This window comes from Alligator mississippiensis, chromosome 10, assembly GCF_030867095.1.
Source record: "Alligator mississippiensis isolate rAllMis1 chromosome 10, rAllMis1, whole genome shotgun sequence".
Taxonomy (NCBI): Eukaryota; Metazoa; Chordata; order Crocodylia; family Alligatoridae; genus Alligator; species Alligator mississippiensis.
Genome location: NC_081833.1, coordinates 70,097,457 through 70,117,793, shown reverse-complemented (window position 1 = coordinate 70,117,793; position 20,337 = coordinate 70,097,457). Strand labels below are relative to the sequence as shown.

The 20,337-nt window shown below is 44.1% G+C and overlaps 1 protein-coding gene across 1 annotated transcript in view; it reads right to left on the bottom strand.

Moving 5' to 3' along the window:
- Window positions 1-16,379, bottom strand: part of GAN (gigaxonin) — a 56,972-nt gene extending 40,593 nt beyond the window's left edge. Inside the window, exon 1 of the mRNA XM_014609254.3 lies at window positions 16,133-16,379. Within this exon, the coding sequence (XP_014464740.1) occupies window positions 16,133-16,299 (167 nt within the window). The 5' untranslated portion in view covers window positions 16,300-16,379. The remainder of the gene's footprint in view (window positions 1-16,132) is intronic.
- Window positions 16,380-20,337: the final 3,958 nt, after the last annotated feature.

Sequence of the window (20,337 nt, the reverse complement as noted above, 5' to 3'; positions counted from 1 at the left end):
TAGCACCCAGGGAAGGTCAGCCAACAGGCACCTTAACAGTGCTCTCCCCTTTCTCTCAGCTGTACAATTCCCAGTACGCCCATTTATTTTGCATTTGATCTTCAGGCCTGCAAACTGGGAAGTGTCAGCTTGCATGCAACGTTGCTGATAAAGAGATCTGCACAAGTGCAATATGGTTGTTTTTCGCATTGTTAATGTGCAAGCTCCACCTTGCTATTACGGTATCCTCGCTGTATTCAGAAAGACCAAGTGCTTCAGCACCAGAAGAATGCTGCCTTGGTTTTTAGTTCAAATACAGGACTAAAAACTCGCAAGGAAAACCCCCTACACCCAGTGTATCTGTGGAAAGAGTAGGAAAACATTGGGAGAATGGGATTTGTACTGCTTATGTTTACACATTCTCTTAACTCTCCCTTACCAGGACTCAAGTCTCTTCTCATTACAATAACCATTTTATTTCCAATTACATTGTTACCTGGGGAGTAAAGTCTCTCCCTGAAAAACTGTTTTAAGAACAGCGTAAATAGACGTAGTTATCCTATGGAGAAGAGCAGTATTGACTGGAAAGGTGAGTAGGGGAAAGAATTAGGGAGAAAGTTAATCTCCTTACTCCTGAGTTAAAGTCCCATGTTCTTTAAAAAAAAAAAAAAAATTAAAAAAAAAAATCACTTTATTTTCACCAGCTTAACAATGTATTTTGTTCAGATATTTTTTAAGAAATGATTTCCCCTTAAAACAAATAGTTCGTTAGCAAGTAAACATAACTGCTCCAAGCTATATACTATCTACTCAGCAATCTATATAAGAGATGCATGCATACATATGATACAATTAAGAAATTTAATTTTCCTGTTAGGTAAACAACAGAGCATACAGCACACGTGATGAATAAGTGAACGTGAAAATACATATGATAAGAGAGATGCAAATCCAGAATCTGTTCTTCAACATATAGGGAAATAAAATCTTTATGAGTCAGCTCAAATGCCATTGTGTAAGGCTGTGTATATAATATTAGAAAAAAAAAAAAAGTCACAGCTGCTCAGTAAACATGTGATCACATAAGTACAGAAAACCTCATGTTTCAAAGACAGCATTTGAAAGAAATGTGCATTCACCTCTAAGATTATAAACTGGGTTCAGTAGATTTATACCATATAAAAGCAATAATATTCAGTACCCTTTTTCTTGGACCATTCAAGTTTGATCCTTCTAAGCAAGTCTATAAATTAAATCTTTACTCAGTGAAACATCCAGGCAAGGACATATTGGGTAAGAAAAGAAAAGAAAAATGTGCTATGGCTTACAAGCTGTAAAATGCGTAGCTTACTTGTAAGCTGTCAATGAAAGATAACAGAGTAAAATTATATAATAGTGACACCAAGCATAAAACGAACAATAGTTTTATCCCTATGCTTGTTTCTGTGTTCCTGACTGACAGAGAAAGGCTTTTAAATAACTGCAAAGGCTGTGCACCCTTGTAAAAGATACGGCCCCAGCTTCCTTGAAGACCTTTGCAGGCCTTGTGTACTTCAAGCATATTTATGACCTCTGCAATGTACTACAGTAGGTTTGGAAACAGTTTTTGTGGACAGTTATTTTGCTTTTTATTCTTAGTAGCAACCAGGGTGCCATAGCACCCTAGGGTGATTATGAGATCCTTTAAAGAGTACCATGGGGTAGGGCTGTGTGAAATTTCACCTCATGTTTCGTTTCGAAGCGTGTCGAGCTCAAAACAGCAAAACCGAAATGAAACAAGGGCACTTGAAACGTTTTAAAAGTTTCAAAGCGTTTTGAGTTTCAAAGCCAGGCTTACTTGGCTTCAGCGCCGGTCCCAGCCAGCAGCAGCAGCTTCCTATCATCTGGCAGGCAGATTGGGGCCCACCCGCACCTCCAGCAGGGCTGCGGGGCTGTACCAGACTCCTCCTGGGGCTGAGACCCCCATTTGCCTGCTGGATGACAGGAGGCTGCTGCTGCCAGCTGGGACTGGCGCTATGCACAGCCCACACACCCCGAGCCGGGAAGACTGGTGCTGCTGCTGACCCCAGGGTGTGGGCAAGCTCCCGGGAGGGCTGCAGGGCTATGCCAGACTCCTCCCGGGGGTGCGGGTGAGCCCCTGCTCTGCCTGCCAGATGACAGGAGGCTGGTGCTGCTGGCTGGGGCCAGTGGCAGCACTGATCTTCCCAGTGCGGGATGGGCGAAACAGCATCAAAACAGTTTCAACGAAAGGTAACAATGCTTTTGAAACAACTAAACTCGAAATGAAACGTTATTCCATCGAAACAGACATTGAAGCGGAAAGATGTCATTTCGCACAGATCAACTATGGGTCACTCCACGATATTAGCACTGTTAGATGTGCAAATACACACACGGATTCACAAGATAAACCCAGAGATTTTGCGCAACAACTGAAAGCATCAAACAACATCTTACCTGTTGCGGTCTTTCCAAGCTCTTTGTAACAGAAATCACCCTATTCATTTCCCATAGTCAGAGAGAGAGTGAAAGCTTAAGAGCCGGCATTTTCCAAGGGGTGCCTTGAGTCTAAGAAGGTTGATAACCACTGTTTTATGGTAAAAAAAGGAAATGTCTGTCTTTGAAATGGCAAGGTAAAAGTTTCAGTTTCCGTCTTATTTTACCAAAACCAATTCAGGTTCATAAAGCTTTCTAAAGAGCTCTGGCATGATGATGGAAAAAAATAAAATTTTAGAGAACCACCAAGAATATCTCAGCTTTTTATAATCGAGTTCCTTTGCAGGTTATCATTTTGCTCCAAAAAGACTACATCTATGCTAGAAAAGTTGTCATTGTAACTATAGCTTAGTCACTGTTTATACTAGCAAAGACAATGATTTAGCACCAAATGAAGTAGGCCAAAAAACAGCACAAGAACTTTTTTGGCTAGTATAAACAGTGATTATATAAGGGCTTTTAATGGTATAGAAATATTGTTAAAAATAAATACGTATCACACCATTAACCAAAAAGAGAGTTTCTAGTGAAGGCCTAGAATAGGACTAAACCACGTTAAATTAAAGCGACAGATTTTCAAGTTAGAAAGGGAGTATTATCCGAAACTACTAAGAGTGATCGGAACATGTCAGGACAACACTAGACCTGAAGTTGTCTCTGCAGAATTTGGTACAAACCTACTTTCACCAAAGGAACAATTAAAGCCAGCTTGGTCTCCTCCCAATCCAAGTCCCACACATGAGTTTGAGCCTACAGGCTTACCACCTCTCTAGATCAATGCTAATAAAAATTTATTTACCATGTAAATGGATAATGCTTACAAACCCCCCCCCCCCCCCCCAAACACGTTTTGTTTTAGATGCTGTAATCCTAGATGCTGATCAAGCTTGGTATTGCACATGCAAAGATTTTTAGAATGTATTTTAAAATAGGTCAAAACAGAAAACCATGATGCAGCAATTTACTGCCACCCATCTCTCTCTTTCAAAAAAGCTTCTCAATTAAACAAGCAGGATTCTTTTTCCAGGTCACACCCTGGCCTTTTGGCACTGTACATGAAAGATTGTCTTCACCACACCCTGCAAACCGTGCCAGCTTTTAAAATATTTTGTCTATGTCTTTGTGATTTTTTCCAGGCAATCTGCAAGTGATGAGCAACTACAAATCTCCAGGCAAGCCAATCCATTTAACAGCTCAGCATAAAAACCAAGCGAGGTTGCTTTTATTTTGTTTAAGGAAGGACTGCATACAGTTTAAAAGTTTTGCAAAGCACAGAAAAAACTAAGTTTGGCTAAAAATTCACCAATGACATGTTTACATATTACAAAAGGATCGAGGCAATTCATTCAACAGTAGTTGCAGAATATTAGTATTAACCTGCACTTGTCAGGTTTTGCTGGCTCCAACATTTCCAGGGTTGGGTCCTCACTTCTAGGTGGTGTTAGAATCTGCCCCCCTTGTTTTCTTGGTGTTGAGAGCATGGTGCCACATTATCATTTCATTTACTCGTGTGCACATCTGAAGTTATTCTGCTGCAGTTAGTCAATGTAGTTAATATTTGCAACCAGGGTTTGTTAGACAGAACTCGGCCCTCCATCCACAGTCAAATTTTAGGCCTAATCTATTCCTAATCATCTAATCAACCAAACTACTCTAAAGTAAAGTTTCCTTTAATGTAAAAGCCCTAAAGTCTCTGCTATTTAACAGGTGACAGCCCAGAGGTAATATAAAAAGAGTGTCTTAGTCCTTATGTCTCCATAGTTGACTTTAACTCATCATCTTAATTGCAGTTTCAACCCGTCTTCCTTCTCCAGGTGCAGATTAAGTTTATTCATCATTGTAGCTCATGTAGTGAAAGTTCATCAAGTAACTTTAATTTGATAATAGCTTCTAGTCTTAGTCAAAACACTGTCATATCAGACACAGGTTTGGAACTATGACTCGTATGCCTTTCTCTACCTTTGCTCAAAGGATGCCTTTCCCGTAGCTTGGTTTTAATAGCAACAGAGCCTTTGTCTTGCTTAAAAATACAGATTGACTGACAACCCCACCAGCAAACATCTTACCTGGGTTTGCTGAAAAGAAACACAGCCAGCTACATGTTAGGTTTGGTAAATCTAGACCTTATAAAAATATTTTAAAATTATCAAGCTATTTATAAGGAAAGCAGGCTTTTGCTAACGGGTTTGTGCGACTTCAGGAAGTAATGCTTAGAAAATGCTGGCCTTCGTGGATTATCCAAGGCTGTTATATGTGGTCATGCCACGGCACCTTAAGGAGGGAAGCATCAAACTGTAACCCAGTAGGAGTCACCCCTTCGGGGAGGCATGCCACAAATTAAAATTCCACGCTCCCCCCACCCTGTGCCACTCCAATTTGCTGCCTTTCTCTTCCCCAGTCTCTTGTGTGCCACACACTGAGACCATGTCTGCATCGTTTGGGACATGTGTGCTGCAGGTTGGCCAGCCCTGGTCTAACCAACTTCATTAGACATCACAGGATGAAGTATTATGGAAAAAAAACCTGCATAAAAGCCTAACCAGAATAACTTGAAGACAGCAATAAATGACCATGTTTCTTTGCATATAAGAGATGGAACAATGACAGCTGAGATCCTGGGAGGAAGGAAGACAAGACAGTCGAGGAGAAAAGGCAATAGAAACATGAACGAACATTTCAGCAAAGACAGTGATGCACGTAGGGTAAGTATCCCCCAAAGTTATTTTTCCCATTTGCCTTCTTTAAAAAGTTGCAAATATAAAAGCAATGGTTGCTGGTGCAGAACTATAGCTGTAGCCCATCCTAACCTCTTCCTCCTGAGCTCTTGGCTCACATTTCAAGTTACCCCTCAATTTACAGGCTGGGCATTTACCAATCCCATTTCCTTGCTAAGCTGGTCTGGGCAAGGCAAGAGACAGGCTTCTTGTTCCTTTTGAGTTTCCTTTACATTCTTGCTCTAACCAGCCCTTAATGAATAACTTCCCTAACAGGCTTTGCATATGGCACTGCACATCCCATCCCAAGCTCCTCAGAGCTTTTTGCAGTTAGGATTGTCCAAGGCCCCTCTCATCCAAGCAAAATACTCCCTGGAAAAGATACTTCTGTTCAGGAGGGCTACATACCTTGATTTTCATTTGGCCAATTCATTTTTGATAAAGAAAAGATATTTTTCTAAAAACTCCAGAACTCAGACACCTGAATATCACAAGTGAAATTTTAGCTTTCCCATTAATTACAATGGAGCCATGTATTTTAAAGCTATTTTACCTATTTATTCCCAACTTCCCAGAAAAATTCTGCCATTGTGGAGAGACCAGTAAGTAACATGGAAACCAGCTTCACATACTAAAATACAGCAACCTCAGACCCCCCGCAGAGAAGCTTTTGGTTATGCTGTACTACGTCCTGTTCTGTGCGTGCATGATGAAAAGTAGCTTTCCCATCTATATAGCACTGGTGAGGCCACATCTGGAGTACTGGGTCCAGTTTTGGGCCCCCCACTACAGAAAGGATGTGGACAAGTTTCAAGAGTCCAGCAGAGGGAAATGAAAATGGTCTGGGGGCTGGAGCACATGACTTGTAAGGAAAGACTGTGGTGACAGGACTTGTTTAGTCTGGAAAAGAGAAGACTATGGGGGGGGGGGTGAATAGCAGCCTTCAACTCCCTGAAGGGTGGGTTAAAAGAGGCTGGAGCTGGACTGTTCTCAGTGGTGGCAGATGACAGAACAAGGAACAATGGGCTCAAGTTGAAGCAAGGAAAGTTTAGGTTAGATATTAGGAAGAATTGTCTCACTAGGAGGGCGGTGAAGCACTGGAATAGGTTACCCAGAGAGGTGGGGGTGGTTTTCAATACCCATCTTTGGAATGTCTCCAAACCCGGCTAGACAAAGCTTTAGCCGGGATGATCTAGTTGGGGCTGGTCCTGCTTGGAGCAGGGGGTTGGACTAGATGTGACCTCCTGAGGTCCCTTCCAACCCTAACTTTCTATGAATGGGAGGGGGTACGGTCACCTTTAGGTTGGAGACAAAAAATAGGAATCATCATCCCCTTAACTTAAATGCTATCAAATTGCAAGTGTGAGAACAGGACTATTAACAAGAGTGCTTCTCCAACTTTACCCACAGCAGTATTTTACATATGGCTGCTTCAGCATTAGTCTCTAATAGATAAGACTACTTTCAAATAATAAAAGGTTATGAAAATTACAAAGAGTTTTCATAAGTACAGCTAAAAAATCTCAACAAATGGAAATTTAACAAATGGAAACAGAAGGGAAGTTAGTTACCAGCATGTGTATTCACATGAGGAAGAAACCAGTATTTATGTTAGTTAACAAATGCTACAGCACCGTGACAAGGTGGCTTTAACAGCAAGGTCTTACATAAGCGAGAGCACCGATTTCAAATTTCACTCTGTTATTAAGAGCAGAGTTTAGCAATGCTTAGGACTAAGCATATACAGTGAGCAAGATGTTTTCATCACCTTTTCTGTAAGAGGCTTCAAAAACACAGCTTTTAATTTGCTATAAAATCAACAGTGTAAAATAAAAGCAGGAGGTTGACAAAGTGATACAAAAATCTGTCAAGGCTGGTTGTCCACATGAAGTTTATTTCAGCACCGTCAGAGAGAGATTAACATTTTATGGTGGTCTGGCAGCCTAGGTGAGATGAAGAGCTTTGCATATCACAAAAATAAAAATAAAAGACATGATTTCTGACCAAAACTAGTTTCAACAAGACTAAACGTTAGTGATTTAAACAGAAACTGAAAGATACCCCGTGCTTATTCCTATATACTTCAAGTAGACTTAATATACATATTTCTCTCTCAAGTGTGATTCGATTTCTGTGGCAAGAAATACATTAGGGGAGCATTTTGAACCAGAGCGATGTGCACATACATCTACTGCAAGCTCAGGGATGGCCATAGCATAAATACATGTCCAAGCTGGCTGGGATCATCTGACTTCAGTGCTCTTTCCTGCCCAGGCAAGGGGGTCGAACTCGGTGATCTGTTGAGGTCCCTTCTGACCCTAGCATCTATGAAAGCTGTTAAGTTTGACTTTTATTTCAAATACCGAACTTCATCCATTAAAGCACTGCGTGTATAACAATGCTTATTTCACGTATGGATTTGAGCTCTGAAATACTCCTTTTGTTAAAAATAATCCTCCCAGTTATAGATAGCTTGGTCTATACTACGGAAGAAGAAGTGTATCGATTTGCTCCCGTGACAGCTCATTTTAAGTCTCTTAGGATACACCTCCACCACAAGAGAACTTGGGTGATCTGTATTCAGTTGGCTTGGCCTATTTACAAGCAGTCTATCTGCAAAGCCATGCCTGAGTTACTGGGCCTCATATAACTGCCATGCATGCATGATTTCTTATGTTAAATCCTATGGGTTTTGGACTGCAGTGAACTGAGCTACTCTGCAACTGCTTTTCTGACCAAGTGGTGGAAAAACATGTTTGCCTCTCTGGGTGAACTTGGGGAAAGTGCAGGAGGCACTACAGCACTATCAGCACTCAGGTGGTTTTGCCTGTATCCTCAGCACGCATTACCTTCCAAATGAATAGGGCACCCAAGAGCCAACTTATACTTCCAGCTAGGGTAGCTTAAAAGGGTCGACAGCACAACTAACTTTGCATGAGGTTGGGAACTTGGTCAGGATGAGGGTTAGGGACAACACCTGAATAGGAAGCTAAATCAGCGGTAAAGAAACATCCATGAATTGTTTAACCCTACGTGTACAACCACGATTCCCTCTACTACACCATTAATCAGACAGTGTTTAATGGCTAAATTCAGTTGGTAACATGCCAAGATAGTATTAGCAACTCAAGAAAGTGTTTTGAGAGACTACGAGGGAAGATATTACGCAAGGACATAGATTAACATAAGCATCCTCACTACGCCCTTCCAAACTAGCCAAGTATTATCACCCCAATTTAGCAACTGGTACACAGGGCAGGCGAAAGCTATGTTTTCAGAGAACCTATTGCATACACCCCACAGAACTTACAGACCATCCCAGGTCCTTGCTTTTCCATCCAGGGAAAATAATTTTGCTTTTTCTAAAATTCAGATACGTGCATAATTCTAGCTGTGTTTTCAGCCAGCCTCAGCCTAATGGAGGCCAAAAGCAGCCCACAGCATTCATATTACTGAGATTTTCCAGGAGAATCATGCACTGCTCAGCTGATTTGTATACCAGGCCAAGCTTATTTTCAAAACACCAGTGCCAGTCATGCTGCCTCCTTTGGGGTGCGTGACCTCTGCGGAGCGCTGGTATATACTTGTGCTACAGAATTGTTAACTGTACCAAGTTAGACGTAACCATGCAAAACAACTCATGCCAGGTCATGACAATCGGTAGCAATGTGCCACCTCTGTAGGGATGCCACATTTGCTGGTACCAAGGACAATACCAGGAATATTTTAGCACAAGTCTACACCACAAAAGGTTTGCCAGTACATCTATACCAGCCAACTCTCCTAGGGTAGATGCTGTTTATCCCAACAAAAGCACTCTTGTGCCAGTATAGCTTGTTACTAGTTACTTACGTGAGATATTACACTAGCAAAAAAAATCCTTCGGGGGGGGGGGGGGGGGCTCAATGTAACTATATCTACACTAGGGCTGTGATAATAGATATGCAAGGATGGAAAGACCCACAAGGCAGGATTATCCTTGACAGACTATCCCAGTCAAGTGGCTGCCCATCTTGCTCTCAAAAGCATCCTTGGATGGAGATTCTACAACCACCTTGGGTAGCCTTTTCCAGTGCTTAACTACTCTAATAGCAAGACAGTTCTTTCTAATATCCAACCTCAATTTTCCCATCTGAAATTCAAGTGAACTATGCCCCTAGCTAACATTGTTATACCAGCAAAGTTAAGTGGAGCCTTAGCCTTATTCACTTTCTCTGATCTGTTCCGTTAGACCAGTATATCTATGCTGCTATCTACAAGTAGTACCTAAAGAGCCACAGTGCATTCTTCTGCTCAAGCTTAGGATGTACCATGTGATTCAAGTGCCAGAGATGCTGCAAACAAGGTTCCTTGGGTGAATTTGATATCTTTTATTAGACCAACCCAAATGGTTGGTGCAGAGATACTGCAAAGTCTTCCATCTCCTGTAAGCCAGAAGGCTAGCCTTGAAAGTAATGTGATCAGATAAATATACATGCATAAAGTGCCTTTGGAAACATTAACTCACCAGCCAGCCTCCGTGCATATCACAGTATGTCTACACTGCAAACATACCACGCCAGGAAGCGATGCTCTCAACCATGCTATGCTACTTGTGCAAGTCACTTCCCAAAGAGGAAGAGAGTAGCTGGATCTGTGCTGTTCCATTGGCGGGCCAATAAATCTTCCCACAATGCTATGCAGTTTCACTGTTCCCTTCCATGAGGCAGCACATGTGGAGCAGTATGGACAGTTTATGGACATCACTCACCAGCACAGTAAGCAGCACTAGCTGCCAGGTGAAGGAATATTCATCTAAAGTCACAATGGCTGCATCCACATGAGCATGCATGTTGGTTTATCCAGGGACAAGAAGCAGCAGTACACCTTGTGCCACTGCTACATATCCCTAGGGAATGCCTGTGCCCTTTGGCATGCAAAAGGTTGCCCCAGGTGGGGTAGGGGAAGCTGGGGCCAGCACTGGGGTCCTGGGGGCCTCCTAGGGCTGCAGTAGCAATTCTGCTGCTTGGAGCCTGGCTGGCAGCTGGAGTGTGGCTCTGGCCAGCCAGGCTCTGGTTTTGAGTGGCACGCACTGCCCGTGTGCCATTCTGCTTTTTTTTTTTTTTTTTTTTTTGCATGGGTTTTTTTTGAGCCCTGGATATCCTGGGGCCAAAAAAACCCCAAACAACCAACCAACCAACCAACCCACCCCCCCCCAACAAACAAAAAAACCCCATGCTGCTACCTTGCCGCACAGAGAACAGATGAGTATACAGTATGCAGTGCTGCAGATATACGTCTGCGGCACCACGTACCACACAACCGCACTCATCTGGACGTGGCCAACATGTTTTTAGAGCAAACCTCCTTGTTTACCGGATATACCAAATTACCCATTCATTTCTAGTTTAGTAGAAGCGCAGCATAGACATGCCCTATATTTTCAAGGCACTGCAGGTGTAAAAGGCTGGAGAAGAGACAGGGCCCCAATAGCCTGGCTCCATAGGCAACTGGTTGGGGGGGGGTAGAAGGGGGAAGGCACGTGCGCCCCCTGACAGGGCTGTCCCTGATGCTGCTGGCAGCTTCTGTGGGTGCTTGCCAGCCACATCCCCACTGCTGGTGGCTTCTGTGGGTGCCCCCCCAGACTCAGGAGGCACCAGTCACCCATGCCTGGCCCCCACAGAAATAAGTTCTTATGGGCCCTGCAGATTGCAAACTAGATTAAGCACATTTTCTGGAGGGCACCCGCACTCGCATCACATTAGGTGCTTGCTAAGAGAGGCTGACGGGAACCACGCCTATGCCAAAATTTTGTACAGTAGGTTCAGAATTGCTCCTTGCTCTTCAGGACCTTCTTCCATTTTTCTCAAAACCTTTTGAACTGCAACAGATAATTCAGCTGCAAACAACTACTGAGAAGCCTCCTCATTCTGATCTACATATGCCTGAATTACAAGTCAGCCTAAGCAATCTCCACGCAAATCTCAAAAACAGATGATATTCTTCTTGCTGTGGCCACACCAATCTTTCAGCACAAACAAAGCTGAGCTCACACCCAGCCACCCCCTCAGAAAATCCCAGACTTCTCCATTATCCACTCACACCCTAAACAAATTATTCAGATGGTGATGTGGACACACATCTTCTGATACTTGTCCACCAATGGATTTGCTCAAGGGCATAATGCATTTGATACAGCTGGAACCAAAAAACACAGAACCCTGGACTGATTCCTGTGCTCTGACAACTCTGTTTCTTCCCCAATTAGGTTACGTTTTCAAACGCCACCTAACACACTGAACAACATGCCTGCCCACCCCATTTTTTCTTACCCTAGCTATGGTTCTGGGCTTGGTAGATAAATTCCTCTAATCTTTAAACTGGGACCTGCCCATTGAAGCGAAATGAATCAATTGATGTACTGACAACTTATGAGATGCTCTGTGGTACCAAGGCCTTAAGACAGACTCCCTGGGCTTAACAGAAGGCCATCAATATCTCAAGTCTCTTGCATGATCCTGAATGTAACAAACTTTACACAGGTCATAAGAAATACTGCCTTCTTTAGAAAGAGTAATTCCTTTCACAATAAATGAGGCTAAAGATCGCAGTAACTAAATACAAGCTGAAGATGAACTACAGAGTAAAGATGCAATGGTTTTGACTTTCCCACCCCTCCATGATGCATAGAAATGGCCTCAAAATAATTTTTTAAAAGTCCTCCCACCCCCCATTTCTGACTTCCATAGACTAGAAATTTCATTCCGTAGCTTATTACCCATAGGCCTCTTCTAAGTTTTAGATTTAAAAATAGAGGGTTAATGTGCCACGATCCAGTTTATTTCAGAAAAGAAGAGACAATGAAACTGGCAAGTTCTCTGGGTACCTTTGTTCTCTAGTGCTGGCAGTCTCTCCAGTTCTGCTGAATATAAAGGCCAGTGAAATCAGCCTAGAGCACTGGAATAAGAAATAAGTTTCAAGTAGTGGAGACAGGGAAACAAGCAGCATAAGTAGAAGGTGGGCTCTTTAGGGATAGCAGTGAAAGTCATGATTAGTTATATGTTGAAGCCCAAAGGAATTCACCAATATTAGGAAGCTGAGAATAATATTTTTTGAATGTTAAGATATGCACATGAAAATAACTTAATTAGTGTGTGCTTTGTCTGCTCACCTTGCATAACAATTTGTACTTGGGCAAGATTTTGCTCTACAAGATTGAATACAATTTTGATTTTTACCCTTGCCTAGTACTGGTTTCTCTAACCCTTAACAGTGTGGGGAGGAGGAAGATGAAAGGGGGAGGAAGGCTGATTTCCATCATCCTGCCTATATCTTTCAGAGGTATGTAACATGCACTGACTTTTATTCCAAGGAATAGGTCTTGCTCCGAGGTTCTAAGATATCAACAAATATCCATGAGATTCAAAATTAGAATTTCATTGCAAAAATCTAGTCTATTTTATGTAAATGGATACTTCAATATCCTGTCAAAACCAACCCTGCCAATATAATTTTTCCCTAAACCCTCCTCACAACCCAGGAATTTTAATAAGGTATCTCCATTTCTTACTTGTGATCATCTAAAGTACTAGCAGCAATGAATGACTAAAAACAATTCTGTTGGCAGCAAGACACTTAAAATATTGGGACAAATCCTACATTACTTGTACTGATTTAATGTTAGTTTCTTTGATTATTCTTTTATCACAGATCTCCCTCTCTCTCATCCTTGATAATTAAAGCACAGAACAAATGCTTTCTGCTACTTGCATTTCTCATGATCTTTTACAGTTATCACAGTGCACCTTCTTTTATTATTCTTTTGTATTTTATACCTAATCTTAGACCCAATTCCTGCTCATGCCCTTGGAAAGTTCAAGTGTTATGGTTTAAAAATTGTATAGGCTCGGACAGAAGTGGCCACCCCATAGCACGTACCACAAGTAGCCAGTGTGTTTGTATAGGAGCCATGGGTGCCAAATGAAAGACAGCATCAGCAATGGGAGTCAGGGTGACACTCAGAGTGGGCAGGGATTTTGGGGGAGTGGTGGCTTGAGGTTTTGACCCTGTGAGGACAAGTACCACCGAATTTAGTATTGACACTTCCTGGTGCCAACAGGAACTGGCAGCTCTGGGAGACAGTGGTGGGTGATTAGCATGGCACTGTTGCATACTCTGGACTTAACTCATACCATACTTGCCCAAAAAGACTGGCCATCAAACAGGTTAGGGAATATGTCTTTTAACTCTCTGGTACTACATAATCACAAAGCCACATTTAGAAGTTAACTACCAAGTTGATATTTCTTTCTGTATAGTTTATTCAGTTTTCACTAAGACCTTTGAAAGCTGCTGCTGTGTTATTTGAAAAGGTGTGTATAACTGCCATAAACATAGTGAACGCTGAGCAGTAAAGCATCTGTGATACCTCTTTTTCCTTCGTTCAAATAAGACAGCATATCTGATTTATGACAGTGCAAAGAGTATCCCCTTGGGCATTAAGTGAAGTTTTGACAGGCACATGAAGTGTTAACAGTATTGTGCCAAGGTGCTCCTCTTCAGTGAGTGTTTGTTTATTATACATAACAACTTGGAACAATTTGCAAAACCTAAAGTCAAGCAATCTGAAGTCTAAAACCAAGCAGTGTTGCCTGATGGATCCCAGTTCACACAACAACTGTTCGAGTCCTTTAATATACACCTCACCCATATCTAGCTCAATTTATGCAGGTTTTCATGACAACTTGTGCAGGGAGAGTGAAACTGGCCTGACTCTATGAACATCTCAGAATATTAGCAGGGCTCTATTACCGTTTTGGGATTTACTTAAATAATAATAATAATAATAATAAAAAAAATACTGAGAAGTATATTTCCACTTAAAAAAAAATAAAAAGAGAGTTGCTCCATCTATTAATGGCAGAAAAATCCTTTAAATTTTACAAAGTAATCTATGGAAATTCATTGTTTTTAATCCATGTACTCACCCTCAATCATGTAACATAAATACATCAAGAAGGGGCATAATCTGACTATTTTATATTACTGGACTCATCGGCTTTGAGTCTTGAAGAACTAGGGCTGGAAGGGATTTCCAGAAGTCATCTAGTCCAACTCGCTGCTTGAGGCAGGAGCATCCCTATCCACACCATCCCATACAACCATAATTTAAGCTCTATGTAAGACTGACATCAATCACCAGTGTAGAACTAACACCCTAACCTGCCACAGGTAAAGCAGGTGAACCACAGCAACCAACATCCTGCTTCTATGAAACGTTGTCAAAATAAGCTCAAGAGGTCCCGGGTAGAGGTGATGCCTCCTGCTACAGAAGAAAGCAGTCCGTATCAATCTGACCACGGGGCGAAATTCCTTCCTGACCCCAAATACAGGGTCGATGTGACCCTGAGCCGAGGGGCAAGATCACACTAGAGAAATTCCCCTGCACTTGCTGAACCAGAACCATTAGTGAAGAGGTTTAAATGCACATGCAGCCCAGGACCAACTCTGTTCTACACCAATTCAGAAGCCACGATTGTGCTGCATATTCTGTGTCCTTCCCTGCACTTGCTGGTCCCTGGTCTCAGCACAATTTTGGCTGCACCTGCTGCTGACACCCATTACCAACAGCTCATTTTCCCCTGGCCTACGCCGGCTTTTGTATCTCTACTGAGATCCAAAGTAGATCTCCCCTACTGTCAAGGTAAATGAGCTGCAAAGGTCAGCATGAAGACAGAAACAGCTTTTGGATGCCCCAATCAAATTTACAAAGTTAAAAATGGATGTACTTCAGAACCCACGAACGCTCCCTGGGAAGCTCACATGCTGCCAGAAACAAAATAGCAGCCGTCATCCGCAACATAAACAATGAGCCTATCTAATGCCAAATCCAGCTCTATTGATCTTTAAACCAATAATGAAGCAAGATGACTAGTTTACAAACTCTGGCAGAGTCAAACTGTCGGATGAAGTTACAAAAAGCAAAACAACCAAACCCAAAATGCTAACATTGCTCGGTGCCTGACAGGCCGAAGGCAGGCAGAGCCGGCTGCGTGGTACCCGTGCGCTGTCCTGCGAGCACCGTGCAAAATCTACACAGGTTACCAGGAAAACAAAACAAGTTAGTGTTGAGACACAGCTCTTTATCCGATAATCCCACTATTATCCACTCAGCTTTACTTCCCTGCCTTGCTGTTTTAAATCTGGCTTTTAATAGTGTTTGATCAGGGGTTCTTAGATCAGGTTAGGTCTGGCCTTGCAGGCCGGGATTCAGCACCGTACCAAGGCTCCTGGCGGCGCCGGGTGAACTTTTAGTATTGGACCCCCTTTGGCTGGGGATAATGATAAAAATAATTTTTAAAATTACCATTTTTGGGTACCCTCTCTGTCCAGGCCACCCGGTTTGCCCATGCTGGGGGTGGTCCATGGGCCAGACTGAGCCACAGACCTCCCCTGCCCTGCTCGATACCAGATCCGGCACCCGCGACGCCCGCTCTGTGGCCCTCCCCGCGCAGGGACCCTCCACACAAGAGGCTTTACCGCGCAGCGGAGTAATTTGCCACGCACTAAAGCGACACCCTCTACACGTGCTTGGCAGTGAGGGTGCAGTAGACAAACAAACCGTGCTGCCCGCCAGATACAAGCGGTATCCAGCAGCACTCAAACACACGCTGGGATTAGTTTACTCCGGCTCAAATTGAGTCGCAGTCACTGCACATGTAGATAGTGTCTCCCACACGCGTCCAGGAGCGCACCGCTGCTTCCAGGACCGGTCCGAGCGGGCGTCGCACACGGCGCAATCCGGCAGCATCATCCCAGGGACACGCGACGTCCTCTCAAAGCACAGTGGCTTTCCACACGCGCCGCCTGGACACAGGGACACGACAGCTCCGGGGAGGGGCTCCCTGCGGCCTGCCGGGCCCAGCCCCCTCCGGCCTCCCCGCGCCCCTCAGGCCTCCCCGCACCTGATGTAGGGGCTGGCGGCCGCCAGGATGTTCTTCTGCACCGGGATCTCGGCGCCCTCCAGCACCAGGTGCGCGTCGCAGAAGCGGCTCTCGGCGCGGAACGAGCGCAGCGCCCGCAGCAGCCGCGCCGCGTGTTGCGGGTCCGACACGGCGCGGGGCGCCGACATCCCGCCGCCGCCGCCTGCTCGTCCTCCGCCTCTTCTTCCTCCGCTGCTACCGCCGCCGCTCCTGCTGCCGCCGCTACTGCTGCTGCCGGCCCGCCCGGCCTGCCTGACATCATCTCCCCGCGCGGCCGCCCCACCCCCGGCCCCGCCCCCCGCAACCGCCTCCTAACTGTCACCGCCCCGGCCCCGCCCCCCGCTACCGCCTCCTAACCGTCACCGCCCCGGCCCCGCCCCCCGCAACCGCCTCTGTCCAGTCACCGCCCAGGCCCCGCCCCCCGCAACCGCCTCCTAACTGCCACCGCCCCGGCCTCCCCCTTGGCCCCGCCTCAGGGCCGGGCTCGATCGGGCCCCGCCCCCGCATCCCGGCCCCGCCCCCGCATCCCGGCCTTGAGCTGTTGCGTGCGCCGCCCGCGTGAGGGGGCTGTAAAGGAGGAAAAAACACTGACCAATTTTGTTCTCACGTGACAAAAGAGACGTGTTTGGTCCCGCCCGCACTGAGTCCACACAGGTGTGCGGAAATAACAGCTGTTCATCATCAAGTTCCACGAAAATCCGTTTTCGTGGATTGTTTTTTCACGTGGGGCCTCCTAGTTTAGGGCCTCAGCATGGTGTCATCTGGTGGGCCCCGGGTCAGGCCCCTCACGCCAGGATCAGGCCCCGTGCCACAGCCGCCTGGCTCCATACGCCAGGATTTGGCCCCGCATTGGTCCCTGGGGACCTGGGATGAGGCCCCGCACACCGGAACAGGCCCCACATGAGCTGCGCTTGGCCACGCGTGCCAGGATCACGCGGTGTGCCCAACGTCGCATGTGGGGCCGTGCTACCTGTTGAGCCTGTTGTCTACCATCGAGTCCGCCCGTGTGTTTACACGAGGCCTGAGACCGGTTTGGCTCCGTGTGGCAGCGTCGCACCAAGCGAGGTGACGGCGCTCGAGCTCCCACGGTGCTCGCTTTCCGCTCTTCCGTAAAAGCCCTGCGACGAGGCATCCCGCTCCAGCTACATGGTTTTATAGTTTGTAAAACAAATGAGCGTTGTCACCTGTATTCCTTAAACATGAGTCAGCTTCTGGAAGGCGGCAGTCGGGTCGGCCAGGCCCGGTAGAGCGCGGGGAATAAAGGTCTTTTACTCAACTACAGAAAAGATACAACATAGATACCGACAGCGCGAGCTTCCCTGTGTTTTCCTGCCAAGGTGCCTCGACGCTGACCTCAATTAGACCGTTCTGTCTCCGTGCCCAGGACCAGCTAATCCTTGTAGGAAAAAAACAAACGAGCATTTTAACCTGTATTCTTTAAACGTGAATCAGGTTTTGGAAGGTGGCAGTCGGGGTGGCCAGGACTGGTAGAGAGAAGAGGGGAAAATGGTCTTTTACTCAACTACAGAAAAGATACAACATAGATACCGACAGCGCGAGCTTCCCTGTGTTTTCCTGCCAAGGTGCCTCGACGCTGACCTCAATTAGACCGTTCTGTCTCTGTGCCCAGGACCAGCTAATCCTTGTAGGAAAAAAAGAAAAGAAAATGAGAAATAAAGTGAGATTCATTTGGACAGCGCTTCTTTTCGTGGAAGCATCTGCCAGGCTAATATTTCCAGAAAGGAACCGGAGCCAGTCCTTTCCAGGCATAAAGATTTTATTTAAAAGGATTGTACTCAAGATGTTTAGGCCTTGTATTAGTATGCCTTAATTGCCCACAAGGAACTGTCCTCCTAGCTGTTTTAACTTTTGTTTAATAGCATTCACTATTTGAGTGAGAGTAGACCTGTGATTTGGCACTGAAAAGAAACACTTTAAAAACTGTGATGCTGCTTTATCCTAATTGCATCGTGCTTGATCCCCTCTTGTGCATTAGCGTGGGTTCGTTTTGTTCTCAACTTTTCTTAGTCTGTGATGGACATGATTTGTAAAAGAAAGTTGTATTCATATTAACATTTTGTATTAATATAGTATGTTATAATATGTATGTTATGTAATACGGTATGTTATAATGTGTAAGGCCTAACCAGATTGGGGACAGCTTCGGTAGTTCTGTTACTGGAACAATTAGAGTGAAATAGTTTTAAAATTATAACGAAGGTGAAATAAATAGTGGTTTTGCAAGGACAACATTGTGCTTTCAGATCCATAAAATAGTGCTAGGCTGCAACAATTTGTTCTTTACATGGAGATCACTGGGACATAAGCCTTGATACAGAAAATCACTGAAGCAAGTGCTTAGCTGTTAAGCATCTGGACAACCCCATTGTAGACAACACTGAGGTTCACATTTATGCAAGCGCTTTACTGAATAGGGGGTTCACCAAACAGGAACAGTATAACCACAGTCTAAGTCATGCAGATGTGCAAAATAATTTTCATGCCTAGCTCAGTGGTTTTCAACCTTTTTTCATTTGTGGACCCCTAAAAAATTCTGAATGGAGCTGCAGACCCCTTTGGAAATTTCAAATGGAGACATGGACTCCTTTGAGGTGTAAGGGTGGGTATTCACATACTTTCGATCGATCATAGTCATCTTTCGCAGACCCCTTAGACATAGGCTGCAGATCTGCAGGGGTCCGTGGACCACAGGTTAAAAAGCATTGGTCTAGTATAACATAACAATTGTAAAGGCATAAGAATAAAAGAGACTACGTTTTCACAGAACACCAGCCGGGAAATACTTCATAGAACATGATAAGTGCAATACAAACCATACACAAATAGATAGTCTAAAAGACTGAAAGGAAAATGCTTCTGATTTGGCTATAATCGTACAAGGTCCTGAGTGTCCTCCGTTCATTGGGATCAGTCGAGTCACTGGGGATAGTTCTCAAGCCCCTTTGAGCGTGATAAAGGTTGAAAGAAGTTAGTACACCACAGTATTGGCTAAGGGGTCATGTGTTTCACCTGCTATTTCTAATACTTTGGGAATTTCATAACCAAGGAAGTAATGCTCTTAATAAATTAATTTGAAAGCTGTCATTGAGTGGCCTGGTTTATCTAAAAAGGAAGAGCTTGTTTTGTTTTCACTGGCACCTGTGTGTGCTATTATGATGTATGAAAACATAATTGTAGTTTTGGTTTTAATTCAAACTAGTAAACAACGAGCCGGCTCCCTCCCACTCTATATGTAGAGCAATAAGAGCAGGTGTAACAACTAATATCCACTTCCGGTAGAATAAAGTAATTATTGTGCTTCATTTGTTCAATTTAATAAACCTTTCCTTTAATTGATGAGTCACATAAATGCTGGTACCAGGATGTTACAAGGGTCACTTTAACATCTTGGGAGCAATTACAGGATGTAAATATTCCTAGTGACCTGTTCTGTTGCACAGTAATTTTTTTTTTGTCTTCTAAGGTTATTTGAACTAGTTCATTAGCATTGCCTCAATTTGCAGTCATTAGACCAGATTCTCTTTTCACATACACTGGTATAACTTCACTGGTTTCTCAGAGCTATTCCTGTTTCTTGCCAGTCCAAAGGGGTATCAGCCTCTCTCGTCCCAGTCTTCATCAAGAATGTCAAGGAAACAAGTCACTGTGATGTAAACTGATTACCACATACCCCTTTCACAGGCACGGATTTATGCCAAATTGCTACAGCAAAGGAAGCAATGAGCCCTACCTCATTTCAGGAAACAACCTACACCCACTTGATACTGTCAGCCCACACATTAGGGTGCTACGTATACCCTAATACCATCTTATAAGATGAATCTTGAAGATTGCTAGAGCACCTCCTTGAAAGATTTTAGTCTTCATTCCAGCCAGACAGAGAATTTAAAGAGTTATGGTCCAGTCCATTTTTCTTCCAAGTCAGTGGTACATGGATTACACCTTCAGTTGGTTAGTGGCTCTTAACTGAACTTACAGGTTTTTGTTATCATACTCATTTTAAGACTATATAAAACATATTAATCCCTCCTACATTGTGCATTTTAAGTAGGCATAGAGCAGGCCATCAGATGAAGGACTGAAAAAAAGTCATAGAATAAATTGTCATTACATTTCCACTCCAACATATGTTGCACATTTTGCTTCCTTAGAAATTAATAAACAAA